Here is a 16,730-nt window from a genome sequence, read left to right on the forward strand (position 1 = left end):
GTTCTAGATAACCATCATGTTTACCATCAAAAGCTGACCGAGAATCCAGTGTGGACAGATAGCATTGTCTGCATTTGTTTGAATTGAATCAAGGACTGATGCTTTACGGTGACATTTGAGTACACTGACAGTTGCAAACTGCTAGAATTGAGCATAATTACAGTGTTTATTATCCTATAGTAAATAAATGGGATGAAACAAATACAATTAGGCCAGTAGGCACAAGGTCTTGCTACAAGATACACCCCCAAGAAACCAAAAAGTGGCATAATTAGCAGCATTACTTGAAAGGAAAGGAGTGAAACTGATGTTTCAGTAATATGCAGTGATGAATCATTAGGTACACTCCCTCTGACATTGAAATTTTGATAAATATCCCCCAGTGCAGAAATTTGCATTTAAATTAGGAAAGCTAAAACTGTCACCTTAACTATAAAAAGCAAAGCAAGACATTGTGACAGTACATGGCAAGCAGTAAACTCTTTGTTGATAGAAATGTGTTGCTTATAGAGAAAAACAGTATGAGAACCATGAACTTTGCTCAAATTCAGTAAAGTCTGTTTGCCTCTGCAAACCACTTTTAAATGAACGAAAGTTCCCAATGAATGTGCCTCAGTTCTGTTGCAAAATCTATTTGTGGGAATAGCTTTTATCTGCCCTGGCCATTCTCTTGTGGATGAAGAGAAATCTTGGCAAAGCACCACAAGCTGTTTCTACATTTTATATCTTTTCTATTTGCTGTTTTCTAGCTGTCTGCTTGCACATCAAAGGAGACATGTGTTGTATTATCTGGTTAGTCACCAAGCTGTATTCGTACTCAGGCTTCCATCTGCAGTGATTTAAGTAAATCTGAAATGGATTTGACTTCCAGCTGTGTTAGGAAGAAATGGTAGACACAGGTTAAAAAAATTAAGGAGAGTTTAGGTGAGGTTTAGTGACTATTGCCAAGTTTTTCTCAGTCCAATTATTTCATTGACAAAATTATTTCCTTTTTATCCTGCATTTTTTGGGATCTTCTCCCTCAACTTTTTATTTGAATGATTAAGAGGCCTAAGTTCAAGCAAGAACCAGATTTAAGAGGACTTTAAGGCACTCCACAAGTGTGTGTGTGTCTGTGTGTAAAAAAAAATCAAGCAGTACTGAAAAAATATATAATCTCAGCAAAAAAATAACATTAAAAACAATAAAAATATAGCAGAACATTTTTGGCTGCCTCCTCCATCAGGTGCTGACATTCAATTATGTTTCATCTTTAGCAACTGAAGAAAGCAGGATCTGAAACATTTTGCTCATATTATGTTTGTTAATCCTTTTATTTCACACACTCTCTCTCTCTCACACACACACACACACACACACACACACACACACATGGCTACCTGCATACTTCTGAAGGCGCTTCCCGACCACTCAAATCCACATACCAAAGCAGATTAAGAAAACCCTCTTTGGCGCAGATTTGGGTCCACCCTCCCCCCCCAAAAAAGAAACTATTCTGTCTAAATGCCACAGCCACCCCAAAGAAAACCCTTAAAAGAATAAATAACTTACTGGGCCACCATTAAGGTATTCCTGGAGTCATCCTGGTGCATAAAAATGATGTGCCAAGAGGTAAGATGAACTGACCACCGCCCCATCACCATCCCCCGCAGCTTCTCCCAACTCTTCACATGAATTCCCTTGACTCTCCCTCCAATTCCTCCATCTCCTGTCAAGACTTAGATCCCCCAAGGATCAGTTGGATCCCCTGATTGCCAGTCTTCACTCCCAGAGAACTCCATAAAGGTATCACTAGTTGTTGGTGCCCAGGCCCGGCCCAACACGGCAAGCTGACCACGCCCCCGTGTTGGGCGCCACCTTCCCAGGGGCGCTATTGAGCCCCTGGGAGGCGGGGCCACACCTGGCGGAGGCGGGGCCACGTGACGCGGGAGGCGGGGCGTGCCCTGGTGCAGTCTGGCTGGGAGGCGGGGTTGCGCGACGCGGGGGGCGTGGCCAGGTTTGGCTGGCTTGTTCTCCATGGAGGAAACTCGGGAGCCATGCAGGAAGAGGAGGAGAAGGAGGCGGCGGAGGGGAGAGGCGAGGGCGGTCTGAGGAACCGGTGCCGGTCCCCCGCTCCAACCGGGTCTTGGAAGGGCTTCGGGTCCAGGGCGCTGCGTGGGCGAGCCCCATGTGTGTGAGTCCTGCGTGTGTCTCTTCCCACCCGGCTGACCCTGATGGATTCAAGGTCCCCGGAGCTTTCCTTTCCCACAGAGAAGCGGCTTGGTGGGGCGGTGTCTTGGGCAGAGAAACCACTAAAGGTTTCCCTTCTCGCTCTCCTTCTTTTCTTCTCTCTCTCCCTCTCCAAGCATTTCTATTCTTTTCTTTTTTCAGCTCAGCCCTTCTTCTCCTTACCCCCCCCCCCCCCCGTTCAAAGCAGCTGTTCAAATACAAGGGCTGCCTGCTTTTGACGGGAAGAGAGGATTTTCAAACAACCCCTAAAAGGCTTTGAACTCCCTCCCCAGATTGGCTGAGCCAGGACACACGCCGCAGGAGGCGGAGCCCACGCTGCAGGAGGCGTGGCCGCCCAGCGCGGGAGGTGGGGTTAGGGCACGGGAGGCGGAGCCAGTCCTGGTCACGCCTCCCACGGCACGGGGGAAGGGGCGCAAAAAAACTTTGCGTACCCTTTTAAATTTCCTCGGGCCGGTCCTGTTGGTGCCTCACAAATAGCTTGCACTTCTCTTATCTTAGTCCAATCCATGGTGTCTCCTCCTTCTCCTTCACTCATTGGCCCATCATCCCAGAGAATCCCTCAAACGACTCTTCATCTGTAGATGCTGTAAGTATGTCCTGGATCCTCTTTCTCTGCTGCTCATCATCAGATTCCTGCTCTCAAGTAACCCTTTTCCCCTTCTGGCACCCATACTACTGTTTGTAACGTTACTCACAGGCTCTACTACAACAGTAACATTTGAAGGAGAAATCGGCATAGGCCCTGTCTACACTGTCATATTATGCCATTTGAAACTGCATTATATGGTGAGCATAGACTCATATAATGTGGTTTAATGCAGTTATATAAATCTACACTCACCATATAATACAGCTCCAAAATGCATTATATGGTAGTTTAGATGGAGCCATAGATGTTATAGAAATTGAAACCTAAACCAGAATATTGTCCAGTACACACATAACCTTTATTACTTGGAAGTTAGGCTTTAAATGCTTGTTGGAAGCCTGACACCCATTAGTGTGATTAATGAGAAATATAGCCTCAGAGCAAAGGATGGATAGCTGTGACGCTGAGTGATTTAGCTAAGGATCCATCAGTGGGACAAAATTAAATGGACTGAGACAGAAAAAATATTGAGAATGACAGGTTTACTCATAGCCATGTGGGATCTTTAATCTCACAATATATGGAATAGTTATTTGGCTGCATAGATTCCTCAAGCACATTTTCCTCAGTGTTTATTCTATTTGTAACATATAATATTCATCCTCATCTTATTTCTAATTTGTTTGTCTATGACGCTATTTTAAAAATGGAGATATAAAATTAGGCTAAAATGGATAGCTATTGGCGGATGTGGAGCAAAAAGCCCTTCTGAAAACATCATTTTTAAATGAATGCATTGCATTGCAACTACTTTGTAATCCTTTGTATTGGTTTTGCTGGGTTTTTACAACACGTTGATAACCACCACTGAGTTTAAATGTTTGTAAACCTTTAAACATTTGAAAATAATCCTCTTAGTGTCTTGCTCCTTATCCATTACAGTTGTAATAATCCAAAAAGAAAAGTCCAAAACCCTTGCTGGATTGCAGTGAAACATCTGTGCCAAATTAAGATGATGTCTAGGGGAGCTGGTCAGTAACTGAGGTCTATCTGAAACAAGATGCGAACCTATTAGTTGTAGGATCGATCTGGAAGAAAATAGCACAATTAATATCGGTGCTGAATCAGAGTCCTATGCCAAGTCAACTAGTATGACACTGGAAGCAGTCTGACAGAAAGGCAAACTACATAATGTCTTTTGACAAGTCTCTGCCTTTTGAAGACAAATTTCTTCTGGCTTCTCCCTCTTTTTTAAACCTTATGTCCTTTTACTGGCCTGCTCAAGGAACTCTAGGCTTCTCACCCAATTCAAAGTTTCCTCTTCTATGGCATGACCATAATATTTCACTCACTGTTCTGTACTTTTCAAATTGCCTCCCTGAACATTTGTAGGCTGTTCCTTCCCTTATAATTTTTAAATCTCAATTTAAACCTTTTTGGGTTTCCAAAGCTTTTCAATTTTTTAAATAATCTCATAGAATTTGATTACATGTATTGTTGGAACCGCCGGTGGCACAACAAATTAAACCGCTGAGCTGCTCAACTTGCTGACCAAAAAGGCTGGCAATTCGAATCTGGGGAGTGGGGCAAGCTCCCGCTGTTAGCCCAAGCTTCTGCCAACCTAGGAGTTCAAAAACATGCCAATGTGAGTAGATCAATGGGTACCGCTTCGGCAGGAAGGTAACGGCATTCCATGCAGACAATGCCTGCTCTTCAGCTTAGAAATGGAGATGAGCACCAACCCCCAGAGTCGGACACAACTAGACTTACTGTCAGGGGAAAACCTTTACCTTTATCTATTCTTTTGCTTTATATTATGCTGCATTTTGCCTTCTATCTGGATATTTAGTTTTACAATTATTGTGTATAGTTTTATATTTAACTAGCTTTGCCCGGCCACGCGTTGCTGTGGCTTATGGGCATCTTTTGTTGGGCATGAAGGCCACGGAGGGAAGTACAGGAAGTGAAGGGAAGGTAGGGCTTTTGTCTTCCCCTCCCTCCTGTCCGGAGCCATGGAAGCGAGGACAGTAATGGTTTTAATGGCTGCCTTGGGGTTCAGAGAGTGTTGCGTCAGCCTTGAAGTTTCTTGGAGGGGCGGGAGGGCGCTTGGCGCATGTGCACATGGAGGTTTCCTGTTTTTTGGGATTTTGAGAGACTTGCAGTTTGTTTGTTTGTTTGTTTCGTTTTGCTGTCTAAACACAGTGGGGGGACCATGTCTTTTGTTGCCAAGTTTTGTGGTTTTGGGTTGTGTAGTTTCAGTGTGTTAATTAAAGTAGAAATGGTCAGAAGCTTTAAAATTCCTTCTTTCCCACTGTTTATGTGTATAAATTACATACATGTATGTGAATAATATGCATGTGTGTATGTGTGTGTGCGCATGCCTTTGGTAGAACCCACTATTTTGGTTGTTTTACTTATAAAGTGCCATGGAAATTGGTGGCACTATAGAAATAAATGATGATGATGATATAGACTTTTCTACATGTACATATTCGAGCCACTGCCTCGACTTGCTGGGAAAAAAAGAAGCGCCTTATCAATGAAAATTCGTTGAATATAACATGAAAGACCTTTACTAGGTTCTCTGTTTTTGTTGAAGGTACTATTTGAGACAATAGCTATTTCTAATGAAGGTTAAAATATACAGTAGTACTCAGCCTTCCAACCAAAGAAATACTGAGTTCTGTATTGTGGTATTTTCTCTTTTCTGCTCGTCTGCCAATATGCCTTTGTTAATGACATGTGCTGCACTGTATTATTCCCTTTAGCAAGGTATTCTTCCCTTCTTCCCTTTTGCTTTTACAATAGGTCCATCATATTAAACTCAGTCAAAGAGGCTTTCTCATTCAGATTATTAATACTATGCAATAAGAGGAAACTAATGATACCACTTTATAAAAGTTAGTAACAATTGATAATGTTTGACTATTTTATGATATCAATGAATATCTGTTAGTAAAGATAAAGGGGTCTCAGCTGTGTTTCCAGATGTACTATGAATAAAACACCATTTATTCATAGATGCACTATGTACTATGAATAAAACACAACCTCTCAGGGAACAGCACTCGTGTATTTATATGGGTTTTTTTTATATTTCTCACGTACTAGATAAAATGGATGTCATCTTTGTAATTGAAGAAGACAGCTTATAATTTAAACTGTGATTTTATTTTATTTTTTCTTTACTCTTACCCTTAGAGCGCTTCAATGTATACCTTATGCCTACACCAAATTTAGATATCTACGGGGAATGTACAATGCAGATCACACATGAAAACATCTATCTCTGGGATATCCACAACGCCAAGGTGAAACTTGTAATGTGGCCTCTAAGTTCCCTGAGAAGATATGGCCGTGATTCAACATGGTTCACTTTTGAATCTGGAAGGTAAGAGAGTATCATGAAAATAAGTTAAGTAGAGTTATTCAGTAGAATTAGCATGTTACGTATCAAGAGGCATTATGGTGTACTTGATTCAGGTGGCATATGCAACAATAACTCCTATGACCTCATCACATTACCCATAATTCATCACAGATTATGGTGAGTCCGGTGGGGTGTGTGGGGAACCCGTTACCTCATGCCCTGCATTATGCACCTTGCCACTCAATCCATCCCATGGGGGAAGCATCGCCACCTGATGTTTCTTATGCAACACAAGAAGCATCCTGAGAGGCCTAGACTTCAGTTGAGACACAGAGTTGTGCTGGAAGTTGATCTACGCTGTGTGTTGGGAGTCAGTGGGCTCTGTGCCTCAACTGAAGTCCAAGTGTGTTAGGATGGGAAATTTTGCCTGTCTGATAAGGTCCCTATTTTCCTACTGGAATTTGGAAAAGTTCCTTAAGGGGGCTTCAACTCCCAGTATCTCAGTCTAGGCTATAAAGTTTTAAAGATGTGGTCCCAAGCTCTGGTTTCTGCCTTGAACATGTGGCTCTATGATATTGGTATGGGTGTCTATCTAAATTTAAAGCATTTCTTTGACTTTCAATTCATAACCTCCTCTGAATGGGACAGCAGTTTTTACACTGAAGAATGAATGTACCTCGACACCAGTTTAACTGCCATGACTCAATGCTATGGAATCCTGGAAAGTGAGGGGCCAGCATTCTTGATAGAGAAGGCTAAAGACCTTGTAAAGCTAGAGTTCCCATGTTACCATACCTTTGAGCCAAGGCAGTTAACATGGTTTCAGATTGCACAAATTCTACAATGTAAATGCACACTAAATCTAAAACATTTGAATCTGTTATCTGAAATAACAGAATAATGTCAGAATAAAATTGGGTAATAGAAGATTACCCCATCTTTGAACTATAATGTAAGGAAAACACTCAAATTTTAAGACTATGCTATCCATTTCTGGACATAAAATATAACTGGACTTAGAGAGATTAGGTTCTGCATTCCTAATAAAAGCATGGATAGGTGCCACAGCCATAAAAATGAATCCTTTAGTCTAGTTTTGCTAGCCAAAACACACCAGTTTTTCTGTAAATGCTGGATTGTAGATATGCTGAGTAATGCAAAATTGACAAGTGATCCTGTAAATCGTGACATTTACACAAATTGATAGGATAGCCTTAGGACATGGGGACAAAGTATGAATTTCTTTATCTTACCAAGCACTTGACGGGAAAAATTCTTTTCAGTTTGCATAGTTTTGGGAAACTGCAAGATATTAAAATCAATTTTAAAACTGAGCTAAATGTTAGAATGGTCATGAATCCTACAGCAACACAGAAATACATTAAAAGCCTCTCTCTCTACATATGAATGCATTTGGATTTTATTGCACTAAACCCCTCAAAAACTCTACATATTTTCCTGTAAGGAACATAGATCAAACATGATGGTTTTCCTCTCAAAGTTCTTCTGGCATGTTTTGGATAGATAGGGATACAACTGTCAATTAATACTTGCAACAGAGAAGTGGGGGTGGAGATAAATCTTTCAAATAGTTGAATGGTTGAGGAAATAATCCTAAATCTACCAATATGGATTAGTACATGGTAGTTCAGTTCAGTGATGTATTTAATACTAGCACATGCCTATCATCAGAGCTTGAAACCATATAAAGTACTTAAGAATGAGGTTGGAATAAGCTGATAAGACTGCAGAGGTGGTAGAATGGATGATGACACTTTAAACTGTAGTTTGGTGGGAATCATATTTTTAATATACCCTTATCTGTTTTGTTTTTAAAACATGGCTAATCAAAAACTAGAAGAATGATATGCAATAGAAGCAGTTTCCATCCTGTGTTTATTCTTACTTCCTTGCTTGCTTTCTGTTATTTACATGTCAGAGTTTCCTTTTAAATACAGATCTTTGTGGACCTATACTTGTTCCTTGAACTACTTTCTACTACCTACTTCTGAATAAGTAGAACTGATCTAAATTGAGCTAACAAAATTAGATTTTGGTAAATGAGGGGAAAATATCCCATAGGTAGCGCTCTCTAGCCCTCATGATAAAAATGAAATGAAACAATAAAAACACAAATCAAATAACTAATGAGATATTGTCCTTTCAAGACACCCACAATCTGTTGCATAAGGCTAATGCCTTATTTGTCTTTCCTCTGAGTCCCAATTTCCCCTATGAATGCCAGCAAATTTGGAAGCGTGCTTGAAAGTCAGTGGATATTTGATGAAGAGATAGATATGTGAGAGAGAGTAGGTTGGGAGAAAGAGGCTAGACTTCCAGGCATTATCTATACATGTTGAGCATCTGTTATCCAGGATACTGAAATACAAAACACTTACAAAATTATTGAAATGGGAAGCCAAGATAGTAACACATTTGCTTTCTGATGGTTCAGTGTACACAAGTCATCATGTGCAATTTTTTTAAATACTGTATGAGTATGGCATGGAATTTAGCCATCATTATATGACAGCCATACAAGCAGACATCAATATGCTTCAAAGGGGATTACAAGATTTAGTTCAAAATATTTACACATGAATGCTGTGCAATAAGCATGGAAGGATATGAGTCATTCCTGTTCATATCTAATGATAAATCAAAGGTCAATTGTGTTTTTCTTTTCTTCTGCTTGTCCACCTTCATTATAATTTTCCATTTCCAGCAGAACTTTCTTTTTAACTGAACAATCACTTGCTCATTTTTCATGAGCCATTTGTATTTAATTCTAACTTGATTTAGAAAAGAGTGGGTGAAGAAAGAGAGGGGTTTGAGAGTTATAAGAGATAAAACACTTTGTGGAAACATGCAATTCTTTAAAACCAATATCTCAAAATTATTTTTTCAAATACGGTTATATTGAAAGAAGTTGTTCTTACATATACAGATCTTATGAAGCTGCAAATAGGTTTTTCAGTTCATTTGAGGGAAGGGAGCCAGCCAAAGCTTTAAAACTAAGCTATTCAAGAATGATATACTAGGTATCTAGTGTTAGTAATCGTGTTTGGAGTTAATGTTGCAGTTTAGCATGTTTAGTACCAGAAAATAAGAAATATAAATGATTAAATAATAGCAGCATTGAATTTTCCCTTCTTATTACATCCTTTACTTTGCCACAGGATTTCCCAGCCTGTAGGAGTGAATAGGAGTAAGAAAGGAGGACTATATCCAGGGAAAAAGAGGAGAGACGTCTAGCAGAATTTCTATCTTTAGCTGATGTTTACATAGATTGAGGAAGATTTTCCACAAAATGGGGGAAGCATAACTTTCCACTCATATAGTTTCACATTTTTCCTTCCCTACCCATTGCAACCGGAAGCCCTAAAAGAACCAGTGGGAAAGGGAAAGACAATACAGTCAATTCAGACAATGAAAGAGGAATTGATCAGAGCTTGGGAAGAAGAATTGGTGGCCTAGAGCAGCTCTACATTTATTCAGGGGCCAATCTGGCATGATGTACACTGGATCAGCTACTGCAGAGGCAATTGAGAGTCTTGACTCCAGCAGTGCTGACCCTGGTTTGGCAACACCAGCCAGTCTTACCAGCCTTTCCCATTCTCTTTGTCATGGCAGCCAACAGGCATGACATGTGTCCTGAAGTAGTCTCAGCCAAGACACTACTGATGAGGGAGGAAGGAGAGAAGGAATTTCTCCGTCCTATCCCTCCTCCCATCTCTGATCACCTCATTGCTCCATACGACATCACTCCAGGTGATGAGTAGCCATCAGGACCCATGTTGCACCCCATGGCTGCCACAGCAAAGAGAACAGGAGGGGATGGTGAGTGCCCTACCATGTCCCCAAGCTGCTAAGTCCAGGGAACACATCATGCTTCTGCCTCAAAACCAGTCCAATTCTTTGCATGGGACAAAAGTTTTAGGTTTCTCTAGATTTTAGGATTCTCCATTAAGCAGGTTTTCCCAACATTAACCTGGATTGGCTCCGTGCACCGTTTAGTCACCCAGAGTTGATTCGATCAGCCTTTGCCCATAGTCTTTAATGGAGTACACTCTTTCACTTTTTTATTTGCCTAGGAATTCATGTCAATGGAGGCATAAAATGCCTGGAGGAAATGTTGAAGCCATAAAGGAAATATTTGTTTGAAAAAAAGTTTCAGAATTTTTTTTAAAAAAAAATTAAAAATGTGATCTTAATCACGTGACTTGTTTTGATACAAAATTGTCTGATATATGAAAAGTATAGTTTAGAGATATAAGTACAGATAAAAGAACAGCAAACCAGAAAAACCCAATAAAACTGGACAAAATATCAACATTAGTAAAACAGAAATCATTATTTTGTTTCCAGCAGTTCTCCACAGCATCAAGTAGACATAACAAACTCATTTCCATAAAATGAATGGATAAAAAGCAAAACAAGACTAGAAGTTATAATACTGTTTCGTATAGACTTACATAAAAGTCATCCTCTTACATACTGTATATCCTTGTGTATACAAAAAATTTTAGACATAAAGTATAGTTTTTAGAAATTGTTTTGGGAGCAGTGAATGTGTTAATATAATCTCTCAAACATTTTATTTTATTTGTTATTCAAAATATATATATTTCATAATCCATGTTTTATTTTTCCCCAAGGAAAAATTATTTGTGGGAGATGTCAAAAAAACTTGTCAAGGAGGTTTTTTTAAAGTTATTTTCCCCCTGGCTTTGATGTATACAGAACAGCCACATCTCTTTAACTTAAATACATCCCCTCCCCCTGGAAACAATAGCGTCCTTATCTGCACAAAGAATAATAAAATAGCTACTTTCAACACATATCATTCATAAGCCACACTTACATATATATATCACAAACAATACACTGCCCTTGGGTTGTAGGAGAGTGTTGCCCCATCTCTTCGGAATTCCCCACTGTTGATTACTGTTGAGTAGTGTTGGTGTAGGGCCCCTGGTGGCACAGTGTGTTAAAGCGCTGAGCTGCTGAACTTGCGGACCAAAAGGTCCCAGGTTCAAATCCTGGGAGCAGAATGAGCGCCTGCTCTCCTGAACACTGGATCCCCTGAAGGGCAGCTACTCCAGCTCGCCAGAATATGACTAGCAGCCATCACCCAGAGGACCTTTTTAGTAATGTTGTAAACCACCTTGAGCTGCGAGGAGAGGCGGGTAAGAAATAAAATGATTATGATTATGATGATTATTTTCTTTAAAATTGCTCACTTCCTTTTTTTAAAGCAATTCACAACAACATTAAGATAAAAGCTGCAATAGCTAGAATAACTCTATTAAATCAATTACGTTTGTGCATACAAATGCCATTATTTGGAGGACTCTATTCTCATTAGGAGTAGGAACAGATTTAAATGTTAAATTATAATGTTAAAATACAGGGCTTGTCTGCAAGTGGTATGCACTTTTTATGATCTACACTGTTTAATGCATGTGGCGTAGTGGACTAAGTGACTTGAAGGTTGGGTTGCTGACCTGAAAGCTGCCAGGTTCGAATCCCACCTGGGGAGAGTGTGGATGAGCTCCCTCTATCAGCTCCAGCTCCATGCGGGGACATGAGAGAAGCCTCCCACAAGGATGGAAAAAACATCAAAAACATCCGGGCGTCCTTGCAGACGGCCAATTCTCTCACTCCAGAAGCAACTCCGGTTGCTCCTGACACGAAAAAAAAGTACTTTCTCCTGTTGATTAAACTATTTATGTGTAATTTCCAAATACTGTATAAACATTTTTATCATTCATATTTACTCATGTATATTGAAAAAATAATTTTAGAAAAGCCATGTAATGCTCTCATTATTTTATCTTACTAAAATAATCCAAAAGATATGCTTACATTTACATTCAAGCTGTCTTGCGACCACAAATTGGATTAGTCCATCAAAAATCTCAGTACACATTTTCCATCCTTGATGATTACCAGCATAAAGGATGGAATTCTCTCCCCTGAAAATCATATTCTTCATAGTACAACAATTATCTATCAAAATTTGAGTTTTGTTCTTTGTTTTGCATTTACGTGAAGAGGGTTCCTTCTTTGTTCAAAACCCAGATGGAGGGAAATAGAACATAAAAACCTTTTGCAGGCATTCAAAACATGAATAATGAATCCATGTGGAGACAGTATTTTGGTGGCAAATTTCCCTCCCAACATGCACTTTATGCATTCATTCAAATGTCTTTAGAGGTTCCAGCTGTGGAGGATTCTCTGCAAATAATTGGCAAGCCTATATTTACAGCTGCCTGTGTGGACTTTCTGTGGACTTTATCATTATAAAGATTCATTAATCTTGTAAGTTGTTCATTAGGGGTTGGGGGTCGGAGTCTCCAGCTTGTATTTTAAAGCTCTCCAAAGAGCTATAGACTTTGGACACTTCACTTTCTTCAATCTATATTGCTAATCAAAGCATAAATATGTTCTTTTCTTGGTTCATGGTTCAGAATGTATTTAATGGCTTCATAGCCAACAAGGAAAGACATGAGAATTACCCTAACATTAGTCATAAAAATATAAGTTGCACTTTACAAATCATAACTTTATCTGTAATGTCAGTAAGTACATGGTAAGTACAGGCAATCCCCAAGTTACAAACACCCGACTTACAAATGACTCATAGTTATGAATTGGGGTGAGATGACAAGAAATGAGATAAATCTACCCCTTGGAAGTAGATTTCCACTTGAAAGACATATCATGGGGAAAAGGTATCTGAGCTGAAGCTTTTTCACCAATCCTTGTTTCCACAAGCCATTTTTTTCAAAATCCAATTATCATAGGGACAGAAAGTGAGGTGGAATTTTCTGATCAGGGGAACAGACAACAAAACAAACATCACAGAGGTGTTAACTCTTCCATATGCTACCCAAAGCAAAAGAAAAAAGATATTTTTGACTGGAGTTACACTTAAATAAATGTACCTGTTCTAACTTACATACAAATTCAATTTAAGCACAAATCTACAGAACCTATCTTGTTCGAAACTTGGGGATTGCCTAAATACAATATCAGAAGTCAGTTTGTGCATTACTTACTAGAGATGTGAACAAAGCTTTTGCAATTGATTCAATATGTTTAGTTGAAGTCACCCTGAGTCCCAAATCCTATAGTAACTGGTAACATAAGTGCCTTCTCATGTTCAAGTTAAGGAATATTTATTTAATTTAAAACAGAAAATTCAATATGTAATGGTTTTAAAAAGGATAATTCCACCCTGGCTCTTTTTGTTCAGAATTCATAACACATTATGTTGTGCTGTGTGATTGCTTGAGAGAATAACTTGTTATAATTAGATACATAATCAACAATGATAGCTGTTTTACACTTTAGATGATAACAAATAGCATCGTGCAACATGCCACATATGAAATCATTCAACAGCTAAATTAAGAACTCAGTGCAAAAGGTGACCAAAGTTTGACATCTAATTTGAAAAGCCACAGTCTTATTTCTAAGATGTAATTTCAAAAATACATAGCCAGGATTATTTTTTTTAAAAAATCTCACTGATTTTCATATAGGAGAGTTAAGCTGTGTTTAACCCTGATTCCCTCTTTGACACCAATGTAAGGCAAAGTCATTAATTCAGAGTAATTTAGTCCTTGTCTTAATGATTCTAAAATAAGCACTTGAATTTTCTACATTAGTAAACTGGGAAGAAGATCTTAAAATAGCCTATATTTGATTTTGAAGATGATGGCTTAATATAATGGATTGGCTCCAGATAACTGGCCATACTGTGGCAGAAGTTGGCTACGATGTAAGCAGACTTCCTGACTGCTCCTCTTCCTGACAGTTCCCCAACGTCTTTTCTGAGGGCGAGGGACTCTGAGGAATGGCATGGAATGAAGTTTGGGGAAAGGAGAATGCAAACATCTTCAAGGTGGAAGCAACTTCCATAAGCAGAGCTATCACTGTCAATAGGGCTTGCCTGATCACTCCTTAACTGATTTTTTTGTGTGTTCCCAGGCTTTTTAGGGAAGAAAATGTTGACACTGCTTTGATTTCAGATTATTAGTTTTTTGCCTTTAGTCTTTGCATTTATTATGTTCTGTTTGATTTGTTCACTTTCCATTTTAGCTATTTAGTTTATTTCCTTTTAACGTAACTCACCATGGGAATTTAGCTGAAAGACATTATAGAAATGCTTCAAGAATTGGGGGGAGTGGGGGGGGGGTGAGAGATCTCAAATATTTTCAGAAGTCAAGTGTTTAGAGGTTTTTCATGTTTGATTAAGAATTACATAGATGTTTCTGCAGCTTTGCTTTCCTGCCTCTGCACATGTATGGTGATGGGGGAATCAATATGAGGAAACAAAAGGTGTATAATTTAACAAATTGCATATCACTGCATAATATTATTATGTTGCACTCATCTTGAGAATCTAGCAGTTTATAACACTTCACCCTGATTTCAGAAAGAGAGAAACCTCTTTGGGAGCAGAGGTTGCCAGAAGTTATACTTTGAGAATTATTTCCTCTCACTGTGCTTACCTTTACCTAGCAAATGAAATCCAGGTCCAGTCTAGATCAGAAATTCAAAACTCCAGAGCATTCTCTGTATTTGTTTAACATTGACCTAAACCAGTGGTTCTCAACCATCCTAATGCCACGATCCCTTAATACAGTTCCTCATGTTGTAGTGACCCCCAATTTATAACAGTACATTACAATTTACTGTTATAAATTGTAATGTAAAGATCTGATATGCAGGATGTATTTTCATTCACTGGACCAAATTTGGCACAAATACCCAATACTCTCAAATTTGAATACTGGTGGGGTTTGGGGGATTGATTTTGCCATTTGGGAGCTGTAGTTGCTGGGATTTATAGTTCACTTACAATCAAAGAGCATTCTGAAATCCATCAATGATGGAATTGAACCAAACCTGGCACACAGAACTCCCATGACAAACAGAAAATACTGGAAGGGTTTGGTGAGCATTGACATTGAGTTGTAGTTCACCTACATGCAGGGAGCACTGTGGACTCAAACAATGATAAATCTGGACCAAACTTGGCACAAATACTCAATATGCCCAAATGTGAACACTGGTGCAGTTTGGGGAAAATAGACTTTGACATTTGGGAGTTGTAGTTGATGGGATTTACAGTTCACCTACAATCAAAGAACCCATTGAACCCCACCAATGATAGAATTGGGCCAAAGGACAGGCGGAGAGATTTTCAGCCTTCTCTGCCAAAGGGGTCACCTAAGATAATCAGAAATACGTGTCTTCTGATGGTCTTCAGCGACCCCTCTGAAGCCCCTCGTGACCCCCCAGAGGTCCTGACCCCCAGGTTGAGAAACACCGGCCTAAACTAATTCAGCTCTAACCAGTTTTTTTATTTCTTTTCCATGTATAAATAGAGAACCTGACTTTGTTCTGAATTGTTGTCTGGAAACAGTAATAACTAATGTTTGGGGGATAATATATTGAGATTTAATATAGACAAGAAATAACTGCTCATGATTAGAAAAAAGATAAATTCTGAAATATGAAGCCAACATTCTTTAGATGTGGTCATATTCCATTGAAGCTTGTTCATGATGTGGGGTATTTTGAGATTTGGCTTTGCGTCTGTTGTGATCATATGCTAGATATAACTAGTATTGTATTTATCTAGATTAGCCCATTCAGCGGCAACATTCATTCATTCCCAATAAAGTCAGACCTGACTATGGTGACAAATACCATAGTTATACAAGAATGAATTACTGCAATGCACTCAACATGAGGTCACTTTTGAAAGATCTTTAGAAGTTAATGTTAGTCCAGAATGCAGCAGAAAGAATGCTTATGGGAACTCATTCTCAGAATCACATTGCACCTATAATGAAACATCATTCAAGGTGTGGGTGAGATTCAGGAAGTTATAGGGAACATCCCCACCTGTGCAAACCTCCCAGTGCCCTAGGATCTTCTTTAAGGAAAGCCCCATTCTCTAAGCTCCAGCTAGTAGTGGTGTGAGTTACGGAGAAAACAGAAAGGGTTTTCTCATTAGTCATACTTAATTATTTGATTCAGCAGCTTAGATTAATGTTCTCTCTCACTGACACTGCTGCTAAACAAAATAGTTCTATTTAAATGAGCATTTGCAGTATAGGTTTAACTAATGCTTATTGTACTCTCTGATTTTATTATATTATTATTTATTTGAAATTGTATTGCTATTTTTTTTTTAGTATTTTAATACTGTTTGACTTCTTCTCAGCTAGCCTGACTGGCGGAGCCCCGGTGGCGAAGTGTGTTAAAGCACTGAGCTGCTGAACTTGCAGACCGAAAGGTCGCAGGTTCAAATCCCGGGAGCAGAGTGAGCGCCTGCTGTTGCTCCAGCTTCTGCCAACCTGGCAGTTCGAAAACATGCCAATGTGAGTAGATCAATAGGTACCGCTCCAGCTGGAAGGTAACGGTGCTCCATGCAGTCATGCTGGCCTTGGAGGTGTCTACAGACAACGGCGGCTCTTCTGCTTAGAAATGGAGATGAGCACCAACCCCCAGAGTCAGACA

At 39.3% G+C, this 16,730-nt stretch overlaps 1 protein-coding gene across 2 annotated transcripts in view; it reads left to right on the top strand.

Annotated features, from left to right (window-relative positions):
- The window catches only part of dok6 (docking protein 6), a 274,202-nt gene that overhangs the window by 181,310 nt on the left and 76,162 nt on the right, over positions 1-16,730 (top strand). For both annotated transcript variants that reach the window (XM_003219723.4, XM_062980575.1), the window contains exon 5: positions 6,020-6,209. In XM_003219723.4, coding sequence (XP_003219771.1) covers positions 6,020-6,209 — 190 coding nt within the window. The remainder of the gene's footprint in view (positions 1-6,019; positions 6,210-16,730) is intronic.

The sequence above is a fragment of the Anolis carolinensis genome, chromosome 4 (assembly GCF_035594765.1).
Source record: "Anolis carolinensis isolate JA03-04 chromosome 4, rAnoCar3.1.pri, whole genome shotgun sequence".
Lineage (NCBI taxonomy): Eukaryota > Metazoa > Chordata > Lepidosauria > Squamata > Dactyloidae > Anolis > Anolis carolinensis.